We start from the raw sequence: 26,333 nt of genomic DNA on the forward strand, positions 1-26,333 counted from the left end.
AGTGCTGACTGAGCAAGGTGACCAGTGAGGGAGGCCGGCAGGGCCAGTGCTGACCGAGAGCAAGGTGACCAGTGAGGGAGGCCGGCAGGGCCAGTGCTGACCGAGAGCAAGGTGACCAGTGAGGGAGGCCGGCGGGGCCAGTGCGGACCGAGAGCAAGGTGACCAGTGAGGCTGGCGGGGCCAGTGCTGACTGAGAGCAAGGTGACCAGTGAGGGAGGCTGGCAGGGCCTGTCCTACGGTAGGGTCAGCCGCCGGGGCCTTGGCATCAGGTCAGAGTTTTTTATTTTTGTGCAGTGCTGGGGCTTGAATTCAGGGTCTGGGCACTGGTCCTTGGCTTTTTCCCTCACAGCTGCACTCTACCACTTGAGTCATGACGCCACTTCCAGCGTTTTGCTGGTTAATTAGAGGTAAGAGCCTCGTGGATTTTCCTGCCTGGGCTGGCTTTGAACTTAGATCTCAGCTTTCCGAGTGGCTAGGATTAAGGTTGTGACCGCCAGCACCAGGCTAGGGCAGGGTCTGGAGCAGCCAGGCTGGCAGGAATGGGGAGATGGGAAGGGGGAGGCTCGCAGACCCCACGCCCCTGTCCTGAGGGCTCAGGGAGGACTCAGCCTGGAGCGGGAGCCGGAGCCGGCGGGGGGAGGGGTGCCTTCCACTCAAGAGCAGCCAGCAGTGCCGTTGCCATGGAGACCAGGCTACAACCTGGGCTCCTAAGAGGGAGAGAAAAGCCTGCTGGGGGGCGGGGGGTGCACCTGCCACAGCCCGGGACGCGGCCGGCATGGAGCTCAGAGCGGCACAGGAGAAAGCAGGAGCCCAGCAAAGCCTGCAGGCAGCCTTTAGCCCAGGAGGGTCTGCCTCGAGTTCCAGAGGCTTCCGGAAGCTCCCACGGCTCCTGCCTGCGGACCCCGCCAGAGGGCCCAGGCCACCGGCAGGATGCTCCAGCCCTCAGGACACGTCACAGAGCTGGGGTGCAGGATGGGGAGGGGTGCCACCCATCCCACTGCCCCAGCCTGCCAGGTGCACACAGGAAGGCCGGCGTGCACAATCACAGCCATGAGCGCACACACACGCACACGCAGGCTGGCGTGCACAATCACAGCCATGAGCATACACACACGCACACGCAGGCTGGCGTGCACAATCACAGCCATGAGCACACACACACACACAGGCCGGCGTGCACAATCACAGCCATGAGCACACACGCAGGCTGGCATGCACAATCACAGCCATGAACACACACACACACAGGCCGGCGTGCACAATCACAGCCATGAGCACACACACACACACACGCACATGCAGGCCGGTGTGCCCAATCACAGCCATGAACACACACACACGCAGGCTGGCGTGCACAATCACAGCCATGAGCACACACACACGCACATGCAGGCCAGTGTGCACAATCACAGCCATGAGCACACACACACACACGCACACGCAGGCCGGCGTGCACAATCACAGCCATGAGCACACACGCAGGCTGGCGTGCACAATCACAGCCATGAGCATACACACACACACACAGGCTGGCGTGCACAATCACAGCCGTGAGGGCATGCGCACACACACGCACATGCAGGCCAGCGTGCACAATCACAGCCATGAGCACACACACACACGCAGGCTGGTGTGCACAATCACAGCCATGAGCATACCCACACACAGGCTGGCGTGCACAATCACAGCCATGAGCATACACACACACACGCAGGCTGGCGTGCACAATCACAGCCGTGAGGGCATGCACACACACACGCAGGCTGGCGTGAACAATCAGCCATGAGAGCGTGCACACACACGTAGGCTGGTGTGCACAATCACAGCCATGAGCATGCACGCACACGCACACATGCAAGCTGGCATGCGCAGTCATGAGCACGCACACACATGCACACACACAGGCTGGCATGCACAATCACAGCCATGAACACACACACACAGGCTGGCGTGAACAATCACAGCCATGAGCACACACACACACAAACACACACAGGCTGGCGTGCACAATCACAGTCATGAGCACACACACACGCACACGCAGGCTGGCATGCGCAATCACAGCCATGAGCACACACACACACAAACACACGCAGGCTGGCGTGCGCAATCACAGCCATGAGCACACACACACAAACACGCAGGCTGGCGTGCGCAATCACAGTCATGAGCACACACACACGCACACGCAGGCTGGCGTGCACAATCACAGCCATGAACACACACACACAGGCTGGCGTGCGCAATCACAGTCATGAGCACACACACACGCACACGCAGGCTGGCGTGCACAATCACAGCCATGAACACACACACACAGGCTGGCGTGCACAATCACAGCCATGAGCACACACGCACACACAAACACATGCAGGCTGGCGTGCACAATCACAGCCATGAGCACGTGCATACGCATGCGCGTGTTCACACATGTGCACACACAAGCGACCATGAGCATATGACGGCAGCGGCAGCCCTGGCCGGGTGGGTACAGGAGCCAGCAGATGCCAGTTCTGGGTGGGGGGGTCGATGTCAAGTGACACCCCCAGAGCTGAGGGCGTGAGTCACAGAGCCATCTAGAAGGAGTGCGTCTCAGCGGGGCGTGCTCACAGCGGCGGGGAGCCCCAGGCTGGGCTGTACACTTGTGGGGGGAGGGGCCAGGCAGAAGGCTGTCTGGGGTCCCCACAGGGCTATGGGCGAAGCAGATGTGTTTAGGGGCGCTTTAGGCCCCCCAACAATGGGATTTGCACCCACAGATGGAAGAGCAGGCCGAGACCAGGGCCCAGGGGGGAGCCTGTGCCCCTGAGGACAGGGAGGCGCGGGGAGAACACACGCAGAGTCCTTCACCTCTGAGCGGACGAGGGCCGTGACCGGGCGCCGGAGCCCAGGAGCCCGCCGTGCCCGCCGGGTGCTGGTCAGGTCGCTAGGAGACTGCCGCCTGCGTCAGAGGAGCGGCGGGGGCGGGACTAATTGCCTGTCACCGGCTAATAGCCTGTTTCATCTCTCGCGCTGGGTGCCGCTCGCTCGTGGCCTCAAATGTCCTCGCGCTCCCCGCTCCCACCGCACACCTGGCCGTGGCCCCGGGGCCGCCCCGAGGCTGCCCGCTCCACCCCCCACGGCCCAGCTCCCCCTCCAGTCCACCAAACTGGAGCCCAGGCTGAGCCACGGACCCCGGGGGCCCGGAGGCGTCCGAGCCTTGCCAGGCAGAGCCGAGAGGCCTCAAACCGGCCTCCACCTGGACACGTTCAGGGTCGCACACAGCTCGTGGCTGCCCCCACCCCACGTGTCTCCTCTGGGGGCTGTTAACGGATGATAAAAAGCATCAGCAGCGCCTCTAACCTTTCCCAGCACTGCCTCAGTCTACCAGAGAGAGCTCGGGCCCACGGAGCTGCTCCAGACCTTTCAAAGAAGCCACGCGCTGGTGGCTCACGTCTGTCATCCCAGCTACTCGGGAGGCTGAGATCTGAGGAACACAGTTCCAAGTCAGCTCAGGCAGGAAAGTCCAAGAGACTCATCTCCAATGAACTGCCAAAAAGCCAGAAGTGAAGCAATGGCTCAGTTGGTAATGTTAGCTTTGCGCAAACTCAGGGACAGCATCCAGGCCTTGAGTTCAAGCCCCAGGACTGGCACCACACACACACACACACACACACACACACACACACACACAAATACCCACACGAATATATATAGCTCACATATATTCATATGTATTCACACACACATATTCACACACACACATATTTACACACACGTACCCCCAGGGAGTGCCATTGGCCAGGCTGCGGCCCCTGCTCCTGCCCCTGGGGGCAGGGAGCTGACATGGCCGCCACCACCTTCGCCAGGTCACACAGGGGTGGGGCATGGGTCCCGGCTTTAGCGGGGTGCAGGGTGAGTGACCTGGCCCCTTTGGGAATAGCCCTGACAACTCAGGAACCCGGGCGCGGTCACAGGCTCGGTGAGGCACCGCGGGCACCCTGCCCCGGGCACTGGGCCCTGAACTGTCCCCCCACAGTGAGCAGATGTCTGAGCGGCCAGACACAAGGTCAGCGGCCAGACCGGTGGCCTGACCACAGGGAGATCTGCAAAGAGCAGAGGCCTGGGGGGTACTGGGTCCCTCTGAGGGACCCTCCTCCCTCCCGGTACCCCACAGTGACAGAGGGCCTCATCCCCAAACCTCCCCCTCCCCCCTGCTCCGGGAAGGGACCCGGGGCCCCTCCCCCACCCCCCACAGGAGCACGTGAGCCCAGGGCTCCTGGGACAGTGCTGGTGTGCCCAAGACCCTCCAACTGCCTCGGCCCCGGCTACTTACCAAACCTGCCCGTCATCATCCTGCAGAGAGAGAGAGAGCATGCTGTCAGGCAGTGACTGGGACCCGCTCCGGTGAGCCGACCCCATGCTGGGCAGAGCTGGCCCGGCTCCCACTGTGCTACGCTCTGTGCAGCTCTCATGACGGGCAGAGCATGGCACGGGTGCCGCCACCCCTCTTCCCGGGCCCTCTGCAGGGGGTGGGGGTGGGAATGCCATGGAGGGCCGGGCGTGGCCCCGCCAGCCTGGGCACCAGAGGCTGCGGCTCAGCCAGGGCACCTTCAGGGCAAAACATATCCCAAAGACTCCCCGAGGCGGGGCCTTGGGGCCAACCTGCCGAGGGGCGGCGATGACGGTCCCCACGCCGGTGCTCTGCCCCTGCCCAGTGCTGCCCAGCACCACCAGCAGGCCTGTTCCCCTCCCCAAACCACGCTCTGAGCATGCCCCTTGGCTCCATCTTATCTGCTGTGTTTACTTGAGCATCTACTATGTGGGCGCCAGGGAGACAGACACCCCACAGTCTCCAAGGACAAGGGTGTCTCCTAGGCCATTGTTTCTCCCAGGCTGGACACATAGTAGGAGCAGAAAGGAAGCCCTGTGCTCCTGCTTAGCCGATCAGAGTGCTTCCTGGAGGAGGGGACCTCATGGCTGCCTCTTGGCCACTAGAAGGGGCCAAGACCAGAAGGAGGCGGCACAGAGATGATACCATTAATAACCTAGCAGATCTCTGTGGCTGCAGGGGGACATGAGACTGGACTACACACCCACTCCCTGGCGGCCTGGGACAAGCCTGGTGGTGACAAGGGGTGGCGGGGTCCCACTTAGACCAGCCCAAGAGCAAAGTGCCCCCTCCCAGCCCAGTGGCACCATCATCAGAGGCTGGTGAAATGACCCAGGTGGTTTCCTGGGTATAGACAAGCAAGGGCCCACCCCGCCCACCTGTACCCCAGATCCCCTCCGCTGCTCCCCCTGCTGCTGGGTACCAGCCGTGCGGGCAGAGACCATCATCTACCCCACAGTGGTCCTCCGCCCTCCAGGACAAGGCCTGGGGCTCCCTAGGGACTGTGGGGGAGGGGAGTAGGGAAAGAGGAGCCCTGTGCACTCGTGGGCTGTGGAGGACTGTGCACTCCTGGGGCTGTGGAGGACTGTGCACTCCTGGGGCTGTGGAGGACTGTGCACTCGTGGGCTGTGGAGGACTGTGCACTCCTGGGCTGTGGAGGACTGTGCACTCGTGGGCTGTGGAGGACTGTGCACTCGTGGGCTGTGGAGGACTGTGCACTCGTGGGCTGTGGAGCCCTGTGCACTCGTGGGCTGTGGAGGACTGTGCACTCGTGGGCTCAGGGAGGACTGTGCACTCCTGGGGCTGTGGAGGACTGTGCACTCGTGGGCTGTAGAGGACTGTGCACTCCTGGGACTGTGGAGGACTGTGCACTCGTGGGCTGTGGAGGACTGTGCACTCGTGGGCTGTGGAGGACTGTGCACTCGTGGGCTGTGGAGGACTGTGCACTCGTGGGCTGTGGAGGACTGTGCACTTGTGGGCTGTGGAGGACTGTGCACTCGTGGGCTGTGGAGGACTGTGCACTCCTGGGGCTGTGGAGGACTGTGCACTCGTGGGCTGTGGAGGACTGTACACTCGTGGGCTGTGGAGGACTGTGCACTCGTGGGCTGTGGAGGACTGTGCACTCGTGGGCTGTGGAGGACTGTGCACTCGTGGGCTCAGGGAGGACTGTGCACTCCTGGGGCTGTGGAGGACTGTGCACTCGTGGGCTGTGGAGGACTGTGCACTCGTGGGCTGTGGAGGACTGTGCACTCCTGGGACTGTGGAGGACTGTGCACTCGTGGGCTGTGGAGGACTGTGCACTTGTGGGCTGTGGAGGACTGTGCACTCGTGGGCTGTGGAGGACTGTGCACTCGTGGGCTGTGGAGGACTGTGCACTCGTGGGCTGTGGAGGACTGTGCACTCGTGGGCTGTGGAGGACTGTGCACTCGTGGGCTGTGGAGGACTGTGCACTCGTGGGCTGTGGAGGACTGTGCACTCCTGGGGCTGGGGGAGGACTGTGCACTCGTGGGCTGTGGAGGACTGTGCACTCGTGGGCTGTGGAGGACTGTGCACTCCTGGGGCTGTGGAGGACTGTGCACTCGTGGGCTGTGGGAGGACTGTGCACTCGTGGGCTGTGGGAGGACTGTGCACTCCTGGGGCTGTGGGGGAGGACTGTGCACTCGTGGGCTGTGGAGGACTGTGCACTCGTGGGCTGTGGAGGACTGTGCACTCGTGGGCTGTGGAGGACTGTGCACTCCTGGGGCTGTGGAGGACTGTGCACTCGTGGGCTGTGGAGGACTGTGCACTCCTGGGGCTGTGGAGGACTGTGCACTCGTGGGCTGTGGAGGACTGTGCACTCCTGGGGCTGTGGAGGACTGTGCACTCGTGGGCTGGGGGAGGACTGTGCACTCGTGGGCTGTGGGGGAGGACTGTGCACTCGTGGGCTGTGGAGTACTGTGCACTCGTGGGCTGTGGAGGACTGTGCACTCGTGGGCTGTGGAGGACTGTGCACTCGTGGGCTGTGGAGGACTGTGCACTCGTGGGCTGGGGAGGACTGTGCACTCCTGGGGCTGTGGAGGACTGTGCACTCGTGGGCTGTGGGAGGACTATGCACTCGTGGGCTGTGGAGGACTGTGCACTCCTGGGGCTGTGGAGGACTGTGCACTCGTGGGCTGTGGAGGACTGTGCACTCCTGGGGCTGTGGAGGACTGTGCACTCGTGGGCTGTGGGAGGACTGTGCACTCGTGGGCTGTGGGAGGACTGTGCACTCGTGGGCTGTGGGAGGACTGTGCACTCGTGGGCTGTGGAGGACTGTGCACTCGTGGGCTGTGGAGGACTGTGCACTCCTGGGGCTGTGGAGGACTGTGCACTCGTGGGCTGTGGAGGACTGTGCACTCCTGGGACTGTGGAGGACTGTGCACTCGTGGGCTGTGGAGGACTGTGCACTCGTGGGCTGTGGAGGACTGTGCACTCCTGGGGCTGTGGAGGACTGTGCACTCCTGGGCTGTGGAGGACTGTGCACTCGTGGGCTGTGGAGGACTGTGCACTCATGGGCTGTGGAGGACTGTGCACTCGTGGGCTGTGGAGGACTGTGCACTCGTGGGCTGTGGAGGACTGTACACTCGTGGGCTGTGGAGGACTGTGCACTCGTGGGCTGTGGAGGACTGTGCACTCGTGGGCTGTGGAGGACTGTGCACTCCTGGGCTGTGGAGGACTGTGCACTCGTGGGCTGTGGAGGACTGTGCACTCGTGGGGCTGTGGAGGACTGTGCACTCGTGGGCTGTGGAGGACTGTGCACTCGTGGGCTGGGGGAGGACTGTGCACTCCTGGGACTGTGGGGGCTGTGAGGCCGTACCAGTGCCTCTGCTGGCCCCAGGGCCACTCCACAGCTCCAGGCAGCATGCACATGCGTGCACCCGCGTGGCTGGTGTCTGGGTCGGCCTGTGTGTGAAAGGCCTCACAGGGTTTCAGAACCCCGTCATTAAGCCCTGGCTGGAGCTAGGGGCTCGGCGGAGACCACGGCCATGCCTCCTCTGAAGTGGGTTTCATCAGCAGACATCTCACCCCTTTAGGGGTGTCCTGACGGCTCCAGAAGCCACACAATATGCCCGCGGCTGTGCTGATTTCAAGAGGAGTGCAGTTTTTTAAATGTCTTTAAAAAAGAACTAACTAAAAAAGACGTGCCCCGGCTTTTCCTAACAGACCAGAGATGCTGGCTTAGTGATGTCTGCCAAAGAAAAGTTCTAGTTGGAAAGTTCTGGAAAGTGTGAGGTAGCCAGCCAAGGGGAGGGACGGCAGCACTGGGTCGCCGTGCTGGGCGCACCCCTCCCGCCCACCTGACCGCACGGCCCCTCCCCTGCACAGGTACCCAACCAAAACGCCTTGGAAAGTTGCTCGGTTCTAATGTGGAAACAGAGAGAGGGAGAGGGAGAGACATAGAGAGAGACAGACAGACAGACAGAGAGGGAGAGACAGAGAGAGAGAAGGGAGGCAGAGACAGAGAGACGGAGAGACAGAGAGAGCGAGAGCGCCCCAGAAGGAAGGAGAGCCGGGTGCGGGGAGTGGCCCGTGAAAGCGCATTTAAGATTAAGGGGTCCCAGGGGCAGGCCGCCCCGGGGCCCGTCCCACCCCCACGGCCTTGCTGGGGCAGCCCACGGCCCGGGGCAGGGGTTCACTCACTCTGTGGTTGTGGTCAGCTCCTCTGAGACGTGGCTGGAATGCAGGAGGCCTTCCCGCTTCTGAAAACCCCAAAAACACAGATAAACACCCAGACACACCTGCAGGGCAGCCGTGAGGATGCAGGGGTCACGGGCGGGCTGGCCAGGGCGGGGGGGGGGGCTGGCACAGAGGTCCTGGGGCTGGAGTCCCTTTGAGACGGGGAAGGCGTGCCCGGTGCCTGCCCCGGGAAGACCCGCTCAGCACCCGGGACCAGCCCCCCACCCTTCCCCCTTCTCCCACTCCCCAGGGGAGACGCAGGGAGACAATTCACTGACATGGGAGTGGACGGGTTCCCCCCAAACCCAGCCACGGCGAGGCCACACCGGCAGTGACCAGCACCTCTCACAGGAGACACGGGAACAGACCAAGGTCACGGGGCCTGGGACGGTCCACGCCCCCTGGGAGCTCAGCGAAGCCGCCGCCGCCGCAGCCCGTGAGGGAGCCTCCCACAGACGCTGCCCAGGATGGGGGTGGGCCTCCTCCCCTCCCCCCACTGACTGGGCTGGGGACCCGCAGGGAGAACTCGTGGAAAATGATCACCGGGCGCAAACACCCGCTCAGGGCCCCAGTCCTGATGGAGCAAAGCCCAGAGGAAGAACCCACAGACACACTTCTCGCGGCACAAGGGTCAAGGTTCGCCATGCATTTGAAGTGCCACAGGGGGATCACCACAGCACTGTGAAATCACCACCCACCGCGGCCACGCTGGGACGGACGTGGCCTTCAACCATCCATCCACCAAAACTCCCTGCCTCGTTTCCCGGGCTCGGACCAGGCAGCTGGCCCCCGGGGCAGGGGGAGGCAGGCCAGGCTGGGGGCGGGCAGCTCTGAACCCCCCCCTCCCCGGGTTCAGGCTGGCCAGCCCCTCCCTCCTGGCTTCCTTCTCCTAGGGATAAGGCCTAAGGAATCCGGTGACCTGGTCAAGAGAGGCGGAGAGAGCCGGAAAGAGCTTGAGGGGCAGGCTGACTTTCCACACAAGCCCAGAGATGATCTTGGCCCCAACTCCAAGCTGAAAGGAAATCCCCCATTCCCTGGGCCTGCACACAGGGGGTTCAGGAACCCGAGTTCCCACATGTCCTCTCCCGGCTGGCTGCCTGGGAACCGGCCCCAGGGCCCGTGTTGCCACCCAGGATCACATACACACACAGACACAGACATACACACACACATACACACACACACACACACACAGAGACACATACACAGACACATACACACACTACACACATACTACACACACACTACACACACACACACACTACACACACACACACTACACACACACACACACAGACACATACACACACTACACACACACTACACACACACACACTACACACACACACTACACACACACACACACACAGACACATACACACACTACACACACACTACACACACACACTACACACACACACTACACACACACTACACACACACTACACACACACTACACACACACACTACACACACACACATACACAGACACATACACACACTACACACATACTACACACACACACTACACACTACACACACACACTACACACACACTACACACACACACTACACACACACATACTACACACACACACTACACACACACACACTACACACACACTACACACTACACACACACACACTACATACACACACACACACACACTACACACACACACACACACACACACACACACACATACTCCCCAGGAGGATGGAGGAATGACTGGCCACACGGCCTGGTGCAGGAAAGGGCCTTCCTGCCAGGTCACAGAGGAGTCAGCGCGGCCTCAGAACACAGCCCAGCCAGGGCCTTCCCAGGCCACGGAGACCACAGCACTGGGACACTCAGAACCCACAGGAAGGCTGCGGCCAGATGCTTCCAGTAAAACACACATCCAGCCTCCTGGCGCAAGCTCAGCCACCGGCCGGGGAGGCCGGGGAGGCGGGGCCTGCGTCCCCGTGCCGAGGCCAGGTGTGGCATCTGTTTGCCTGCTGGTAAAACTGCCCCAGGAACCCGGGGTGCAGAGCCCCCCCATGCCTCGAGGTGAGGAGAAAGGCTGATGGAGGCAGACCTACTTCTGCCGCATCAGTCAACCCCATGTCCTGGCTCCACTCCTCCCGCACATCAAGAGAGATGAACCTCAAAAAAGAGAGTTCACGGAGCCTGGGGCTCTCGGTAAGAGCCTTTAATTTGGGGTGCATCTCATCCTGGGGCTCTCAGCCCCTCCGGTGAGGAATGAGACGCTCAAGTTGGAAAGACACGAGCCTTCTTTTCAAAACCCTGGGAAATGAAACCTCAACTCTCCAGCCTCAGAAAATCAGTGCTATTGTCCCCGCTCCGCCGTTTATCTGGAAGCCAGGGCGAGCTATAAATTGCAAGAGGGAAAAACGAAGGTAGGCTCTTGGGAAGGGGAGGGGGAGGGAAAGAAGTAACAGGAGGAGAAGGCCGTCTGTCCGTCTGTCCCCACGGGCGCGCCCGGGCACTCACCCGCACCACCACCACCTGCACTGCCACTCTCTCCGGGAGGCGGATTGGCGCCCGGAAGTGCATGGCCAGGGCCACCAGCAGGTGCAGGATGGACACCAGGTTCTTCCCGTGGACGGCTGGGAGCAGGAGAAGGACAAGGGTGCATCAGGCAAGATCTCCTGGACGCAGGGCAGCCCCAGAGGCCAGGACGGAGAAGGCCGGCCCGCTGACCCCTGAATCTATTTCTAGCTTCTAATGTTGCTCTGTGGGGCAAAGGTGACTTGTGCAATCACGTTTAAAAGCATCGTGCTTTTTTAAGAGCTGGAAAGTGGGGGCCAAAGAGGGAAGGACGGGTTGTGGCCGAGTGCCTGTCACAATGATGGGACACTGGGTCTGACGCTGAGCAATCAGCCCCCCACCTCCCACTCCGGTTGGTGGATGAGGGTGACCCCTGCACAGAGATGCCAGGTGTTAACCCCCGCACCACCAGGTTGGCCCTGGCTGCTTCCCACCCCCCCTGCCCCCCCCTCCGAACACGCCATCCTAGGGTCTATCAGCAGCAGCACACAGGTGCCGGTGGCTCATGCCTGCAATCCCAGCCACTATGAAGGCTGAGATCTGAGGACGGTGACTCAAAGTCAGTCCAGGCAGGAAAGTCATCGAGACTCTTATCTCCCATTAACTAGCTAAAAGCCGAAGCGGAGCTGTGGTTCAAGTAGGAGAAGGCCAGCCTTGTGTGAAAAAGCTCGGGGACAGTGCCCAGGCCCAGAGTTCAAGCCCCAGCACCCCTGGGCAGAGCTTTAGTTTACAAGGCCCTCACTACCCCACTCCTGGCCCCATAATCCAGGAAGGCAGGCTAGGTCCACCCAAGGTCTCATGCCAAGGAATCGGGGTCGAGCCAGGTCCCTGCCCCACGGCCCAGAACTCAGCCCCAGGACCCCTAAGCTCCTCAAGGCCAGCAACAGCCCTGTGCGGTCAGTGGAGGGGGGGCTGAGAACAGCCCGCCTCTCCCTGTGCAGTGTCAGAGCTGGAGTGTGATGCCGCAGCGACGCAGCTCGCCTGGGCTGGGCGCCTCTCTGATCCCGAGTGACGCAGCTCGCCTGGGCTGGGCGCCTCTCTGATCCCCAGTGACGCAGCTCGCCTGGGCTGGGCGCCTCTCTGATCCCGAGGCTGGCGGTCACCGGTGACGCAGCTCGCCTGGGCTGGGCGCCTCTCTGATCCCGAGGCTGGCGGTCACTGGTGACGCAGCTCGCCTGGGCTTGGCACCTGTGGAACCCTCCCTGCCCTGCCCCGCACCCCGGGGGACACGGCAGGTGACAGTCCCTGCAGTGGCGCTTGCTCGCCGTCCCCCCTCCCCACGGCTGCCCTCGGTGACGGATGAGTGACCCCCAGCTCTCACAGTCCACGCTCCAGCGCAGGGCCCAGCCGTGGGGCCGCAGCAGGTCCTGCACGGCTTCCAGTACCGTCTGTAGCTTCTGCTTCTGTCCTATCTCAGACTGGGTCACCTCGGCCACGTTCAGCTTGCAATCCGCCAGCTTTTCTGCAAGAAGGACGGGGGTGGGGGGGGTGAGGACACCCCAGGGGGCCCCCTGGGGTTAGAGATCGATGCCACAACCACCAAGGTCTTAGATGCAGCAAGGAGAACTGGAGCCGTTTCCAAGAGAACCACAGCATTCGACCAGAGCCCCAGGGCATGGGCAGCACGGGTGTCCAGCCGGGCTGGGCCTAGGACCGCCTCCCACCCTCGGCCCATGGCTTAGGAGAGGCGCCAGCCGCCCCCCAGCCCCAGCCCCAGCCCCCAGCATCAGGCGGGCAGCAGTGGGGGACAGGAAGAGCAGCCCCAGGCCACCAAGACAGCGCCTGCGGGGTGAATCCTGACTCCACAGTGTCCCCCACACGGCCCGAAAAGGCTAGGCGACAGACGTGTCACCCCTGGAAGGTGCTTGGAGCAGAGCCAGGCGCCCAGAGCACGCTGCCAGGCTGGGCTGCGCTCAGAGTCCTTTTCATTCACACACCCCCAGCCCCTCCCTCCCCCTTCATCCATTCATTCATCCCTGAGCCCTCCCCTCATTCATTCATTCATTCCAGAGCTCATCCCTTCCGGGTACAGGTGAGGTGAGCTCAGGCCTTGGTCCTTGGCAGGGCCGGGCATGGGTTCTGAGAGCCCACTGGGCCGGCAGGCTGGACCACAACTGGATCCACAGCTCCTAAAGATTCCTCGTCCCACACACCGCTCTGTGCCCGCAGGTGTGCTGGGGCGGCCGAGGGGAAGGAGGCCCGAGGGCCGCAGGACACTCACCCAGGAGCTTCTGGAGCACCTGCCCGTCATACAGGTCCTCCTCCAGCTGCTTCACGATGATCCTCTCCTCCGCTAGCACGTCATTGATCCAGTCCAGCAGGGTCTGCGTGGAGCCAGGCATGGGCCACGTGGCAGGAGGGAGGGCGTGGGGACGGGAGAGAGGGCGTGGGGACAGGAGGGAGGACGTGGGGATGGGAGGGAGGACGTGGGGATGGGAGGGAGGGCGTGGGGACAGGAGGGAGGACGTGGGGATGGGAGGGAGGGCGTGGGGACAGGAGGGAGGACATGGGGACGGGAGAGAGGATGTGGGGACGGGAGGGAGGACATGGGGATGGGAGAGAGGACGTGGGGACGGGAGGGAGGGCGTGGGGATGGGAGAGAGGACGTGGGGACAGGAGGGAGGACATGGGGACGGGAGAGAGGACGTGGGGACGGGAGGGAGGGCGTGGGGATGGGAGAGAGGGCGTGGGGACAGGAGGGAGGACGTGGGGATGGGAGAGAGGACGTGGGGACAGGAGGGAGGACATGGGGACGGGAGGGCGGGCGTGGGGACAGGAGGGAGGGCGTAGGGATGGGAGAGAGGACATGGGGACAGGAGGGAGGGCGTGGGGACAGGAGGACGGTCATGAGGACAGGCAGACAGGCGTGGGGACAGGCCATGAGCAGCACATCTGCCATCACTGTGACAGTCCCCACGTAGCCTGGTGGCCACAGGACAAGTGTCCCTCAGTCTATACCAAATCAGGAGTGGGTGACCCCCAGGAGACCCCCAGGAGCCCTGGTGAGAACAGCTGTACCCTGCTCTTCCTCCTGGGATGATGGGCAGTGGGGGTGCTTGGGGCAAGGGGTCGTGGACCCCCTGGACATGAGTGCTGCTGTCCAACAGGAAAGAAGACCCCGGAGTCCCACACACACATGCACACACACACACACACACACACACAGAGGAAAGAAGACCCCGGAGTCCCACACACACACATGCACACATGCACACACACACACACACACACACAGAGGAAAGAAGACTCCAGAGTCCCACACACACATGCACACACACACACACACACACGCACACACACACAGAGGAAAGAAGACCCCAGAGTCCCACACACACATACACACACACACACACACACACACACAGAGGAAAGAAGACCCCGGAGTCCCACACACACATGTACACACACACACACACACACACAGAGGAAAGAAGACCCCAGAGTCCCACACACACATACACACACACACACACATGCACACACACACACAGAGGAAAGAAGACCCCAGAGTCACACACACACACACACACACACACACACACAGAGGAAAGAAGACCCCAGAGTCCCCCACACACACATGCACACAATGCACACACACATACACAGAGGAAAGACCCAAGTCCCACACACACACACACATGCACACAATGCACACGCACACACACACACACACACAGGAAAGACCCGAGTCCCACACACACACATGCACATGCATGCATGCATGCACGCACACACACACACACAGAGGAAAGAAGACCCCAGAGTCCCACACACACACATGCACATGCACACACACACACACAGGAAAGAAGACCTCAGAGTCCCCCCCACACACATGCACACTCACACACACACACAGGAAAGAAGACCCTGGAGTCCCCCCCCCCCACACACACACAGGAAAGAAGACCCCAGAGTCCCCCCCCCACATGCACACGCACGCACACACACACACACACACACACAGGAAAGAAGACACTGGAGTCCCACACACACATGCACACACACACACATGCACACACACACACACACACACAGGAAAGAAGACCCCGGAGTCCCCCCTCACATGCACACACACATACACACACACAGAGGAAAGAAGACCCCAGAGTCACACACACACACATGCACACACACAGGAAAGAAGACCCTGGAGTCACACACACACATGCACACTCATGCCTGGGCCATTATTTTCAGGGCCGTGCTCATTCGCAACGCTGACGCTGCGGGCAATGCCCCTGACACGTGTTCGTGATGCGCATACCGCGCTCTCTCACGGACTGTCCACCAGCCTGCTTCAAACTGAATAAAAAATCACTGCTCCTCTCCATCCTTCTGAAATAGAATCGGGACCTGCGGCCCGTCCCCCGGACCTGTGACAGTTACGTTTTAATCAGGTCCAGAGTCCTGGCTGAGGAAGCCATGGGGCTGTGGGCCCACTGCAGGAAGCCAGAGGCGGAGGCAGGGGAGGAAAGGGGCTGGGGGTGGGGCCAGGAGGCTGACAGAGGCTGGAGAGGCAGGAGGCTGGAGGCCGATAGAGGCCAGGGTCAGGAGAGGCAGGAGGCTGGAGGGAGGCAGGAGGCTGGAGGGAGGCAGGAGGCAGGAGGCTGACGGAGGCCAGAGAGGCAGGAGGCTGGAGGAGGATGGAGGCCAGGGACAGGAGAGGCAGGAGGCTGGAGGGAGGCAGGAGGCTGGAGGCTGGAGGGAGGCAGGAGAGGCAGGAGGCTGGAGGGAGGCAGGAGGCTGGAGGGAGGCAGGAGAGGCAGGAGGCTGGAGGGAGGCAGGAGGCTGGAGGGAGGCAGGAGGCTGGAGGGAGGCAGGAGAGGCAGGAGGCTGGAGGGAGGCGGGAGGCAGGAGGCTGGAGGCTGGAGGGAGGCTGGTCACATAGGCCACTCCACTGCCTCCACTTCAGCCAGAAATCACATCGTTGCAGCCAACTTTCTTCCAGGCAATGAGAGGAGAAAATCAGGACTGTAAGGTGGGAGCAGCTGTGTCCGGTGGGGGGGGGGGGTGGCGGCCTGTGGTCCGCTCGGAGGTGCCCGAGCCTCTGAGCCTGAGCCCCCCGCCCTGCCCCGCCCCGCAGGTGCTCTGCTCTGTCTGGTCAGTCTGTGGCCACTCAGCCTCCTAGAGTGACCCACCACAGGTAAGAGTGCGGCCCACACGCCGTCATGCCAGAGACGCAGGAGGCTGCGATCTGAGGACCGAGGTTCAAAGCCAGCCCAGGCAGGAAAGTCTGGGAGACTCTCATCTCTAATTATCCACCGAAAAACCAGAAGTGGAGCTGTGGCTCAAGAGGTAGAGCACACCAGCCCTGGGCAAAAAAGCTCAGGGACAGCACCCAGGCCTAGAGTTCAAGTCCCAGGACCAAGACACACACACACACACACACACACACACACACACACACACACACACACACACACACACACACACACACACACACACACACACACACACACACACACACACACACACACACACACACACACACACACACACACACTATATCAACCGATCAAAATTTCAAAAAGCCAAAATCAGCTAGAGGCACGGCAAGTGTGGGGTCTTGAGTTCAAATCCCAATCTGGTTAAAAAACAGAAAAGCAGATCCAGACGGCCAGGTGCCAGGGCTGGGTCGGCCTCCTCCATGAGCAGCCCAGGCTGGCAGCCCGCCCCACTCCAGGCGGGCTGGGGATCCAGCACCGCACGCCCTGTACGAAGGCCCAGAACAGGCCCCAGTGCCAGACGCCCTCACCTTGACCAGCTCCTTGAACTTGGGGTCCTCACGGGACACGGGGTCGATCATGGTGCGCTCCTCATTCTCCTCTGCGGGACCAAAGACCACAGCTGGTCTCCTCCCGCCCAGCCGCCGCGGAGACCCCACACAGCCCGGCAGGGTCGGGAGGCCACAAACCAGAAGTGGAGCCGTGGCTCAAATGGTAGAGCACAGCCTTCAGCAAAAACAGCTCAAGGATAGTGCCAGGCCCTGAGTTCAAGCCCCAGGACGGGCACTCCCAGGATAGAAACCTGTCAGGGAGGCCTGGCGTCTCTGTGAGCCTCAAACATGACCCCCTAGGCCTGAACCTTAATGTCCACCGTGGGGTCCCACCACAAGCCACGGGCCCCGGGAAGGCCAGGCCGGCCGGGCAGTACCAAGCTGGGTGTCTTCCGGGTGGACGTCCACTGCAGCCGGGGACATCGGGGAGTTGATGGCGCTCTTGCCTTCTTCCTGCAGGTCGCTCACTGCTGGGCACAGAGGAGGGAGGTGGAGTCAGGTGGAGGGAGGGACCAGCCTCCAAGGCTGTGAACGCTATAAAGGGTCTCCGTTCCCCAAACCGGTCAGTGAGGACCAAGTATCTTGGTCAGCGTCCCCTCTCCCGCTGCACCCCAGCCCCGCCCAGCCCCGCCCCACGCTGCCAGGCTCCAAGTCACATATGAACACCGTCAGGATCACCATGCTGCCCCTGTGCTCCCCACTCCAGACCACTTCCAGCTTGTTTTTTTTTGTCAGTTGTGGGACTTGAACTCAGGGCCTGGACACTGTCCCGCAGCTCTTCAGCTCAAGGCGAGCGCTCTACCACTTGAACTACAGCACCACTTCTGATTTTCTGGTGGTAAATTGCAGATAAGAGTCTCACGGACTTTCCTGCCCAGGCTGGCTTTGAACCACGATCCTCAGATCTCAGCCTCCTGAGTAGCTAGGATTATAGGAGTGAGCCACCGGCACCTGGCTCTATTTCCAGCTTTTAAAAAAACACTCCTTTTCTTTTTGGTCTGTGTGTGCTGGTGCTAGCGCTTGAGCTCGGGGCCTGGGCATGGTCCCTAAGCTTTTTTACTCAACACTGGCATGCTACCACTTGATCCACAGCTCCACTTCCAGCTTTTTGGTGGTTAAGTAGAGATATCACAGACATTCTTGCCTGGGCTGGCACTGAACTGTGATCCTCACATCTCAGCCTCTGGTTATAGGCGTGACGCAACCGGCTCAGCAAACACGCCTGAATCTGTTTGCCCAGAAAAACCTCCGGGGTTCCTCCCAACCAACATGGCATTCTATGATTCTCCCTGAACCCCACCAGCCCTGCCCTTCTGCTCCTGCTGAACACATGGACCAAGACACAGAGGCCTCTACAGGCTTCTGGAAGCTTCCAACCCCATCTGGGGTGCTCCCAGGACACAGCTCTGAGCCCGCCCTTAGGGACGGCCAGGTCTCTGTCCCTCACAAGGACAATGACAGCAGGGCACCAGGACACCCACTCCTCCGACATCGGCAAAAGGAAGACATAACCACAGGATCTACTGACAGAGACAAAGAAGCCGAATGTGTGGACGCTGCCTGTGGAATACTGGTTAGCCCTGAAAGGGGAAGGGAATTCTGATAAATGCTGCAGCCTGGGTGTGCCCTGAGGAGACCACGCCAGGTGAATGGAGCCACACGCACAGACAAAGCTGGCAGTGCAGCGAACAGGAGCAGAGGTGCATGCTGGGACGGGGAGGGTGCGGGAGTGAGTGTCCAGCCTCACCTCGGCCCCGCCCGCCCGCCCGCCCGTCCAGACCAGACACTCACGCCCCAGGACCAGACCCAAGCCGGACCCGCCCGTCCAGACCAGACACTCACGCCCCAGGACCAGACCCAAGCGCAGACCCGGGCAGACGCCCTGGCTAGCCCTCCCTGCTCCCCCCATGCGTCCACCCCGCCCCCAGACAATGCAGCGCCCTCCAGACCCCCACCGACCCCAGACCGCAAGCCAGGCACCCCCACCCCACAGGGTCTGCTAATGAACCCGTGCTGGTGCGGCCCGGCCCCCAGACCGCGAGCCAGGCGCCCCCACCCCACAGGGTCTCCTAATGAACCCGCGCTGGTGCGGCCCGGACCCCAGACAATGCAGCACCCTCCGGACCCCCACTGACCCCCCAGACCGCGAGCCAGGCGCCCCCACCCCACAGGGTCTCCTAATGAACCCGCGCTGGTGCGGCCCGGCCTCCTCTCTCGCCTCCTTCTCCTTTCTCAGCCTAACAGATGGCAGCCACGGCTGTGAACAAAACCTGGCTTTATCCCCGCGCGGCGGCCTTTAAAATGGCGAACATGCACGGCTACGTAGATTTGCCCAGAATACGAAGAAAGCGGGGGTGGCCCTCACCGCCTTCCCGCCGAGGCTGGGCCCGCCCCAGGGCCTCCATCGCCAGTCCTCCTGCCCTGGCCCCCCGGGATCCAGGATGGCAGGAGTACCCTGAAACACCCTGGACACCGGGCCCACCGTGCAGGACTGAGGACCGGCCCCCCAGCCCCCCCAAACCCACCGGGCTGAATGGGAGAAACACCCTCGGGAGAGAGGAGGAGGGGGAAGGGGAGGAGGGGGAAGGAAGAGAGGAAGGAGACAAAGAGGAAGGAGAGAAGGGGCAGGAAGAGGGAAGGAGAAGAGGAAAGTGGGGGGCAGGGGAGAGGGGAGCAGGTGGGAGACAACGTCCCCCACTCGGTCACAATGTGACCTTTGGCATCCTTGCCAGCCTGTGCTCTGCTTGAGCATCTGCTGTGTGCGGGGAGGGGGAGGGCCACGCTGGCCTCAGCCCCCCCATGTGGGGGTGGCAGGGCCCACACCCTGCTGTCGGGAAGCCCCCGGGATGCTCTGCGTCCCCACCCAGCGCGCGCCTCCCCGGCCCCTGCGGCCCTCTCCTTCCTGACCCCCGCCCCACCCCCTTCTCACACACAGTAGGTCTAGAGTCCTGGAGGAGACCGGAGTGAGCACAGAGATCCCAGCACCCAGCTGCTGGCCTGGCACCACCGTGGCCTTCACTGCTCTGTGCCTCAGTTTCCCAATATAGCAGAATCTGGGTTCTGCCAGGGCCCACTCCTTCCCCCCAAGGACAAGGGGAGATTTAAAGGACCAGACAGACAGACAGACGGACACACACACACACACATACACATACATACACACATACACACATACATATACACACACATACATATATACATACATACATATGCACACACACACACACAACCCCTCCTGACTGGGGGCGGGCGGCACGAGGCGGGGAGGGAGGACTCAGCACCCAGCACCACCCCACCACCGACAAGCCCGCTCCTCCCCCGCTCTGATTCTTTTTCATCTTTCCCTTTGTACAGCCCCAAGTCTGTCTGTCTTTATTCCCAGGCTCTTTGAAAAACTAAAGAATGAAAGGCTTTGAGGCCGCTTTGTGTCTCCTTTGACGTTATCAGGGAAACGGGACAGAGCTGAGCCGGGAAGGGAACAAAGGCCCATCGCTTCTGGATCGTGATGGGCAGAGGGCGGACGGGCACTGTGCCCTAGCTCCTGCAAAGAGGGGTGCAGCGTGGACACGCACCCTGACACATCACCAAGAACCAAGATCACAGGAAGATCAAAGAGAAGACCAGAGATACCGGAGCTGGCCGGCTCCACCTCAAACACCGGGGCCTCAACCCACCCAGGGCCCGAGGCCCTAACCCCATCCAGGGCACAGGGGCCCTAACCCCATCCAGGGCACAGGGCCCTAACTCCATCCAGGGCAGAGGGGCCCTAACTCCATCCAGGGCAGAGGGGCCCTAACTCCATCCAGGGCACAGGGCCCTAACTCCATCCAGGGCACAGGGCCCTAACTCCATCCAGGGCACAGGGCCCTAACTCCATCCAGGGCACAGGGCCCTAACTCCATCCAGGGCCCGAGGCCCTAACTCCATCCAGGGCACAGGGCCCTAACTCCATCCAGGGCACAGGGGCCCTAACTCCATCCAGGGCACAGGGCCCTAACTCCATCCAGGGCAGAGGGCCCTAACTCCATCCAGGGCAGAGGGGCCCTAACTCCATCCAGGGCACAGGGCCCTAACCCCATCCAGGGCAGAGGGGCCCTAACTCCATCCAGGGCAGAGGGGCCCTAACTCCATCCAGGGCCCGAGGCCCTAACTCCATCCAGGGCACAGGGCCCTAACTCCATCCAGGGCACAGGGCCCTAACTCCATCCAGGGCACAGGGCCCTAACTCCATCCAGGGCAGAGGGGCCCTAACTCCATCCAGGGCCCGAGGCCCTAACCCCATCCAGGGCAGAGGGGCCCTAACTCCATCCAGGGCAGAGGGGCCCTAACTCCATCCAGGGCAGAGGGCCCTAACTCCATCCAGGGCACAGGGGCCCTAACTCCATCCAGGGCACAGGGCCCTAACTCCATCCAGGGCACAGGGGCCCTAACTCCATCCAGGGCACAGGGCCCTAACTCCATCCAGGGCACAGGGGCCCTAACTCCATCCAGGGCACAGGGCCCTAACTCCATCCAGGACAAAGGGCCCTAACTCCATCCAGGGCACAGGGCCCTAACTCCATCCAGGGCAGAGGCCCTAACTCCATCCAGGGCACAGGGCCCTAACTCCATTCAGGGCACAGGGCCCTAACTCCATTCAGGGCACAGGACCTTAACTCCATCCAGGACACAGGGCCCTAACTCCATCCAGGGCACAGGGCCCTAACTCCATCCAGGACACAGGGCCCTAACTCCATTCAGGGCACAGGGCCCTAACTCCATCCAGGACACAGGACCTTAACTCCATCCAGGACACAGGGCCCTAACTCCATCCAGGACACAGGGCCCTAACTCCATTCAGGGCACAGGACCTTAACTCCATCCAGGACACAGGGCCCTAACTTGCCTGAGGGCACAGGGGCCTACTTCCATCCAGGGCAGAGGGGGTTAGCACGTGGCGGCAGCAGGGCCTCCAGTAACCTCACGGCACGTTTGTGGCTCTTTTGAAGCCAGACCCACCTCCACCCGCCAGGGTCCCTCAGCCACACAGCGACTGTGGGACTCCGCACCCCAGCCCCGCTGGGGAGGACCCCAAGGCAGCTCTGCATAAAGAGGCTTGCCAGGGCACCACTGGAGAAATGGGAGCTTCTTTCTTTCTTAGTTTTTTGTGCCAGTCCTGGGGCTTGCACTCAAGACCTGGGTGGCAGAACAAGAGACTTTGGGGGGGGGCTGGGAAGGTGGCTCAGTGGTAGAGCGCTTGCCTTGCATGCCTGAGGCCCTGGGTTCGATTCCTCAGCACTACTTAAGCAAAAAGAAAAAAGCCAGAAGTGGCGCTGTGGCTCAAGTGCTAGAGCGCTAGCCTTGAGCTGAAGAGCTGAGGGACAGCGCCCAGGCCCAGAGTTCAGGCCCTACAAACAGACACCCCCCCAAAAAAAGACTTTTTTTTTAAATTGTCAGATATGGGGCTTAAACTCAGGGCCTGAGTGCTGTGCCTGAGCTCCTTTGCTCTAGGCTAGAGCTCTTCCAGGTGAACCACAGCGCCACTCCTGGGCTGGGTTTGAACTGCGATCCTCAGATCTCAGCCTCCTGAGTAGCTAGGATGACAGGCGTGAGCCACTGGTGCTTTTAATAAACTTTCCAACCCCTCACCCCCATCCACAGCCAGGGGTGATTTCTTCACAGCAGTTATAACTGTATGGAGTAATTTACCAACCAAGCAGCTCTGGTGAGTGGTTCTAAAAGTCAATCCAATGGTGCTTGGTGCCTGGAGCCGGTAGCCGGCTCACACCTGCAATCCCAGATACTCAGAAGACAGAGATCTGAGGATCCATGTGGAAGACAGCCTGGACAGGAAAGTCCGTGAGACTCTGAACTCCAGTGTCACCAAAGAGCCGGAAGTGGAGCTGCGGCTCAAGTGATAGAGCTCTGGCCTTGAACAAAAAAGAACAAAAGAATGCACGAAAGAACCCCAGGGACAGCACCCAGGACTGGTACCAAAAATAAAAAAATCAAAATGAAGCCATTTCAGGACACTGGCCCATGAACTGTCCCCTCCCCCCACAGCCCACCTGCCCTCCACTGCGGCCAGTTCAGGTGAGCTGCTGCCCGTCTGGCCCAGTCAGCCTTTCCAGAACCTTCTCTGTCTCCCTCTGACTAAACCAGCCTCCCTGCCCTCCACCGAGCAGTTCCGGCCTCAGTGCCTTTGCTCATGCCGTGTCCCCACCGGGCATCCTCTGGCCGGAGTCTGCGCTTGTGGATGTCCTGTCTCTGGACCCCAGCCCGGCTGGGCCCGGCCGCCTGTGGCGGGGGAGACGGCAGTGGCGGCCGAGGGCACACAGGCGGCTCCCGGCGGTCATTGGGTGTGTGCCTGGACGCCGGCCCCGGCCTCACCCCAGCCTCACCCTGACCACCAGCGCCTGAGTGGGCGCGGTGCTATTTAGGGTCACCGCTCTGTCGGGGTGCACCTGGATGGAGGTTCATGGCACCGCAATCCGAGAGCCGCAGTCTGCCCCAGCCACAGCATGGAGCCATTGTCCTGGTGGCCGGGGACACGTACCAGGACCGGTGACAGGGCCGCCTCACCACAAACCAGGCCTGATCTGCTCAGAAGGCCTGGAATTTTCCACCAGGACCCCTGCCGACACCTCACCAGGGTCCCAGGGCTGGAACGGCCTGTCAGGCCGCACGGGAGCAGAGCGGGGACCCCAGCAGCACCCGTCCACCCAGCGGGGACTGCGGGGCCGCTGTCCGTCCATGCTGGCTTTGTCTCGTCTCTGATCAGCAGCCACCACACATCCTGCAGCCAGCCCCGCTACTTCCCCTGCTTCCCCCAAAGAGCTCGCCCTGTTCGCCTCCACTTTTCTCTGACAGTCCCCCCCCACGCACCCCCAGCAGTCCCTGCACCTGCAGGGCAGTGACCCCATCCCTGGCAAGTCCTGGGGTGGTGTTTCTGCTCCCGTGCTTTCAGGACCTGTCAAGCTGCTGCGGCCGGTGAGTGCGCTTCAAAGAGACCTCATCACAGGCTGGCGAGCGAGCACCACATGGGGGGGCGGGGGGTGAGGGGGGGGACACACCGAAGGGACAACCATCAAGCCAGGTTGCCAGCAGTGGCTTGTGACCGTGATCCCAGCTACCACGAGTCCAAAGCCAGCCTAGTTAGTTAAGTCCGTGAGACTCCTATCTCCAGTTAACCAGAAAAAAGCCAGAAGTGGAGCTGGGGCTCAAGGAATGATAACCTTGAGAAAAGGAAAAACCAAAAAACGAAACTGGAGAATCTAGGCTCCAAGTTCAAGCCCCAGTACTCACACACACACACAAAACCCAAACCAACCACGCTGGTAAACTCCCTGCGCGCGAGTCACGGCTATGGGCACGTGAGCCAGGCCCTTTGCCGGCAAAATGTGCGTGATGTCCACCAGGCAGGGAGGGGCCCCTCCGGGAGCAGGTCGCGTGGGGAGGGGGCCTGTGCTCCACAAAGAACAGGGAGGAGGCCTGCTAAAGCAAGGAAGTGCAGCAGGGCTGCAGGCTGTGGAACTAACTTGTATTAATTAATCTGATCAGCCAAGTCCCTCCCGTACCCAGGGAACTCCAAAGCGCGCACTGCTGAGAAAATAAGAAGATTAAATCATTAAACCATTAGGAAAAAAATGGACTCCTCTGAGCACCTGTCTGGGCGGGCGCAGGGAGTACTGGGGCCACAGCGCCCTCTCGTGGGCACCGCCCGCTCTGCCGGCAGCACATGCTCCTGGAGAATGATGGGCGGCAGCGGGAGGCTTTGTGGGCGCCTCAGTTCCCCGGGACACTGGACGGCCAGCCCCACCCTTCCCTTGGGGAGGCTGAGGCCTGAAGGCGGCCGTCCAGTCAGGTGGAGGAATGGACTCCTAGGGCCCGCCCCAGCCAGCCGGCGACCATGGGGCCCAGGGAAGGGGGGGGTCTCTCAGGGCCCACACAGCGAAGTCGGGCAGTGTCCTGAGGCCGGCAAGAACCAGACAGGACTGTCCACCCATGTGAGAGGCCAGGTAAGTGCAGGACTGGACCTGGAACGGGTGTCTGGGCCAGCAGGGGAGGCGCCAGGCTCGGAAGGAGAGGGCCTCATGGCTAGGCCACTCCAGGAAAGCCTGGATGCAAAGGCCGTGTGCCAGGGGGCTCTGGTGGCAGGGGGCCCGGGCCCCGGCTCCTGTCAGGGGCCGCCTCCCAGAGACGCGGCCTGCGGGGCTCTGGCTCCAGCCTCCCGAAACCAAACAACGCAGCCCAGGGGAGCACAACGCCCACGGACGGGTGTCAGGACTTCCCAAAGGGAGTCCCCACCTGGATATCCACAGGCTTCCAGGGGCCGAGCGAGGGTCAGGGCAGTGGGCGGGAATGTCACTCACGTCCACGCACACGGCTTCTGCAGGGCTTCTCAGTGGCCGGGTGAGTCTCCCCCAGAGGAGCAGAGCGCTGGGCGTCTCCCCCCACCGCGGAGGGAAGGCACGGGGGTCCGTGACCGAGGGCTGGGGCTCTGGACCCATGCGTAAGAACTGGGGCTAGAATAACCCCAGCAAGGAATGAAGGCAGAGCACAGATCACAGATGCCAGGCAGGACCCGCCCCCACCAGCCCGCCCCTAAGACCCTGTCCCACAGCCCCCCCCATGCAGGCCCCCCCCAGGGTACAGGCCCAGGCCTTTACTGGAAAGTCAGCCGGCCCCCAGCAGGCCAGAGGGCAGCCAGGTGAGTTTAACACTGACTTAAGGTTAGGAATGGCTGGTGGCTCACGCCTGTCATCCTAGCTACTCAGGAGGCTGAGATCTGAGGATCACGGTTCAAAGCCAACCTTGTGCAGGAAAGACTGTGAGACTCATCTCCAATAAACCACCAGAAAACCAGAAGTGGCGCTGTGGCTCAAATGGTAGAGTGCTCGCCTTGAGCTGAAGAGCTGAGGGACATAGCCCAGGCCCAGAGTTCAAGCCCCATGGCCAACAAAGAAAAAAAAAAAAGGTTAGGAGTGCTGAGTACACTCCTGCCTCCTGTCCCCACTGGCTGTGTGACCTCAGGCAGGTTGCATAGCCTTTCTGGGCTTGGCTTCCCCCAGCTGTAGAAGTTGTTAGGAGGGTACGCATGAGGTGATACCACCCCGGGCTCCAGCAGGAAGAGCTCCGTGCGGGGCCACAGGACACAATGGGCCAAGTGCTGCAGAGCCCAGGGCCTGCCTGGGCCCAGGCAGAGGCCTGCCCACGCAGGGCAGCGGGGCTCCTCACGGGGAAGCACAGGACCAGAGATCAAAGGGCGCCGGTCCTCCCTTCTCTCCACACAAGTCCCCGGTGTCCCCAGGCAGAGCCCGCCTGCCCCCCACCCCAGGCCTGACCGGGGAAAGGCCAGCCCTGTGCCAGCAGAGAGGCCTGGGCTGGCTGGCCAGATGCTGAGACCAGACAGACAGATGGACAGGCGAACCACTCACTGGCCGGGAGGTGCTGCCGGGGCA

General features: G+C 61.8%; 1 protein-coding gene across 2 annotated transcripts in view; it reads right to left on the reverse strand.

The window, feature by feature from the left end:
- The window catches only part of Parvb (parvin beta), a 57,064-nt gene that overhangs the window by 15,144 nt on the left and 15,587 nt on the right, over nt 1-26,333 (reverse strand). The window contains exons 2-8 of one of the 2 annotated variants that reach the window (XM_069995868.1): nt 17,271-17,360; nt 16,873-16,943; nt 13,336-13,438; nt 12,436-12,576; nt 11,058-11,173; nt 8,528-8,586; nt 4,313-4,332 (exon numbers count right to left, since the gene is read on the reverse strand). In XM_069995868.1, the coding sequence (XP_069851969.1) occupies nt 4,313-4,332; nt 8,528-8,586; nt 11,058-11,173; nt 12,436-12,576; nt 13,336-13,438; nt 16,873-16,943; nt 17,271-17,360 (600 nt within the window). Of the gene's footprint in view, nt 1-4,312; nt 4,333-8,527; nt 8,587-11,057; nt 11,174-12,435; nt 12,577-13,335; nt 13,439-16,872; nt 16,944-17,270; nt 17,364-26,333 lie in introns of both variants that reach the window. The other variant, XM_069995858.1, reaches the window with a different exon arrangement.

The sequence above is a fragment of the Dipodomys merriami genome, unplaced genomic scaffold (genome assembly GCF_024711535.1).
Source record: "Dipodomys merriami isolate MVZ:Mamm:240054 unplaced genomic scaffold, mDipMer1.0.p SCAF_1028, whole genome shotgun sequence".
Classification (NCBI taxonomy): Eukaryota; Metazoa; Chordata; class Mammalia; order Rodentia; family Heteromyidae; genus Dipodomys; species Dipodomys merriami.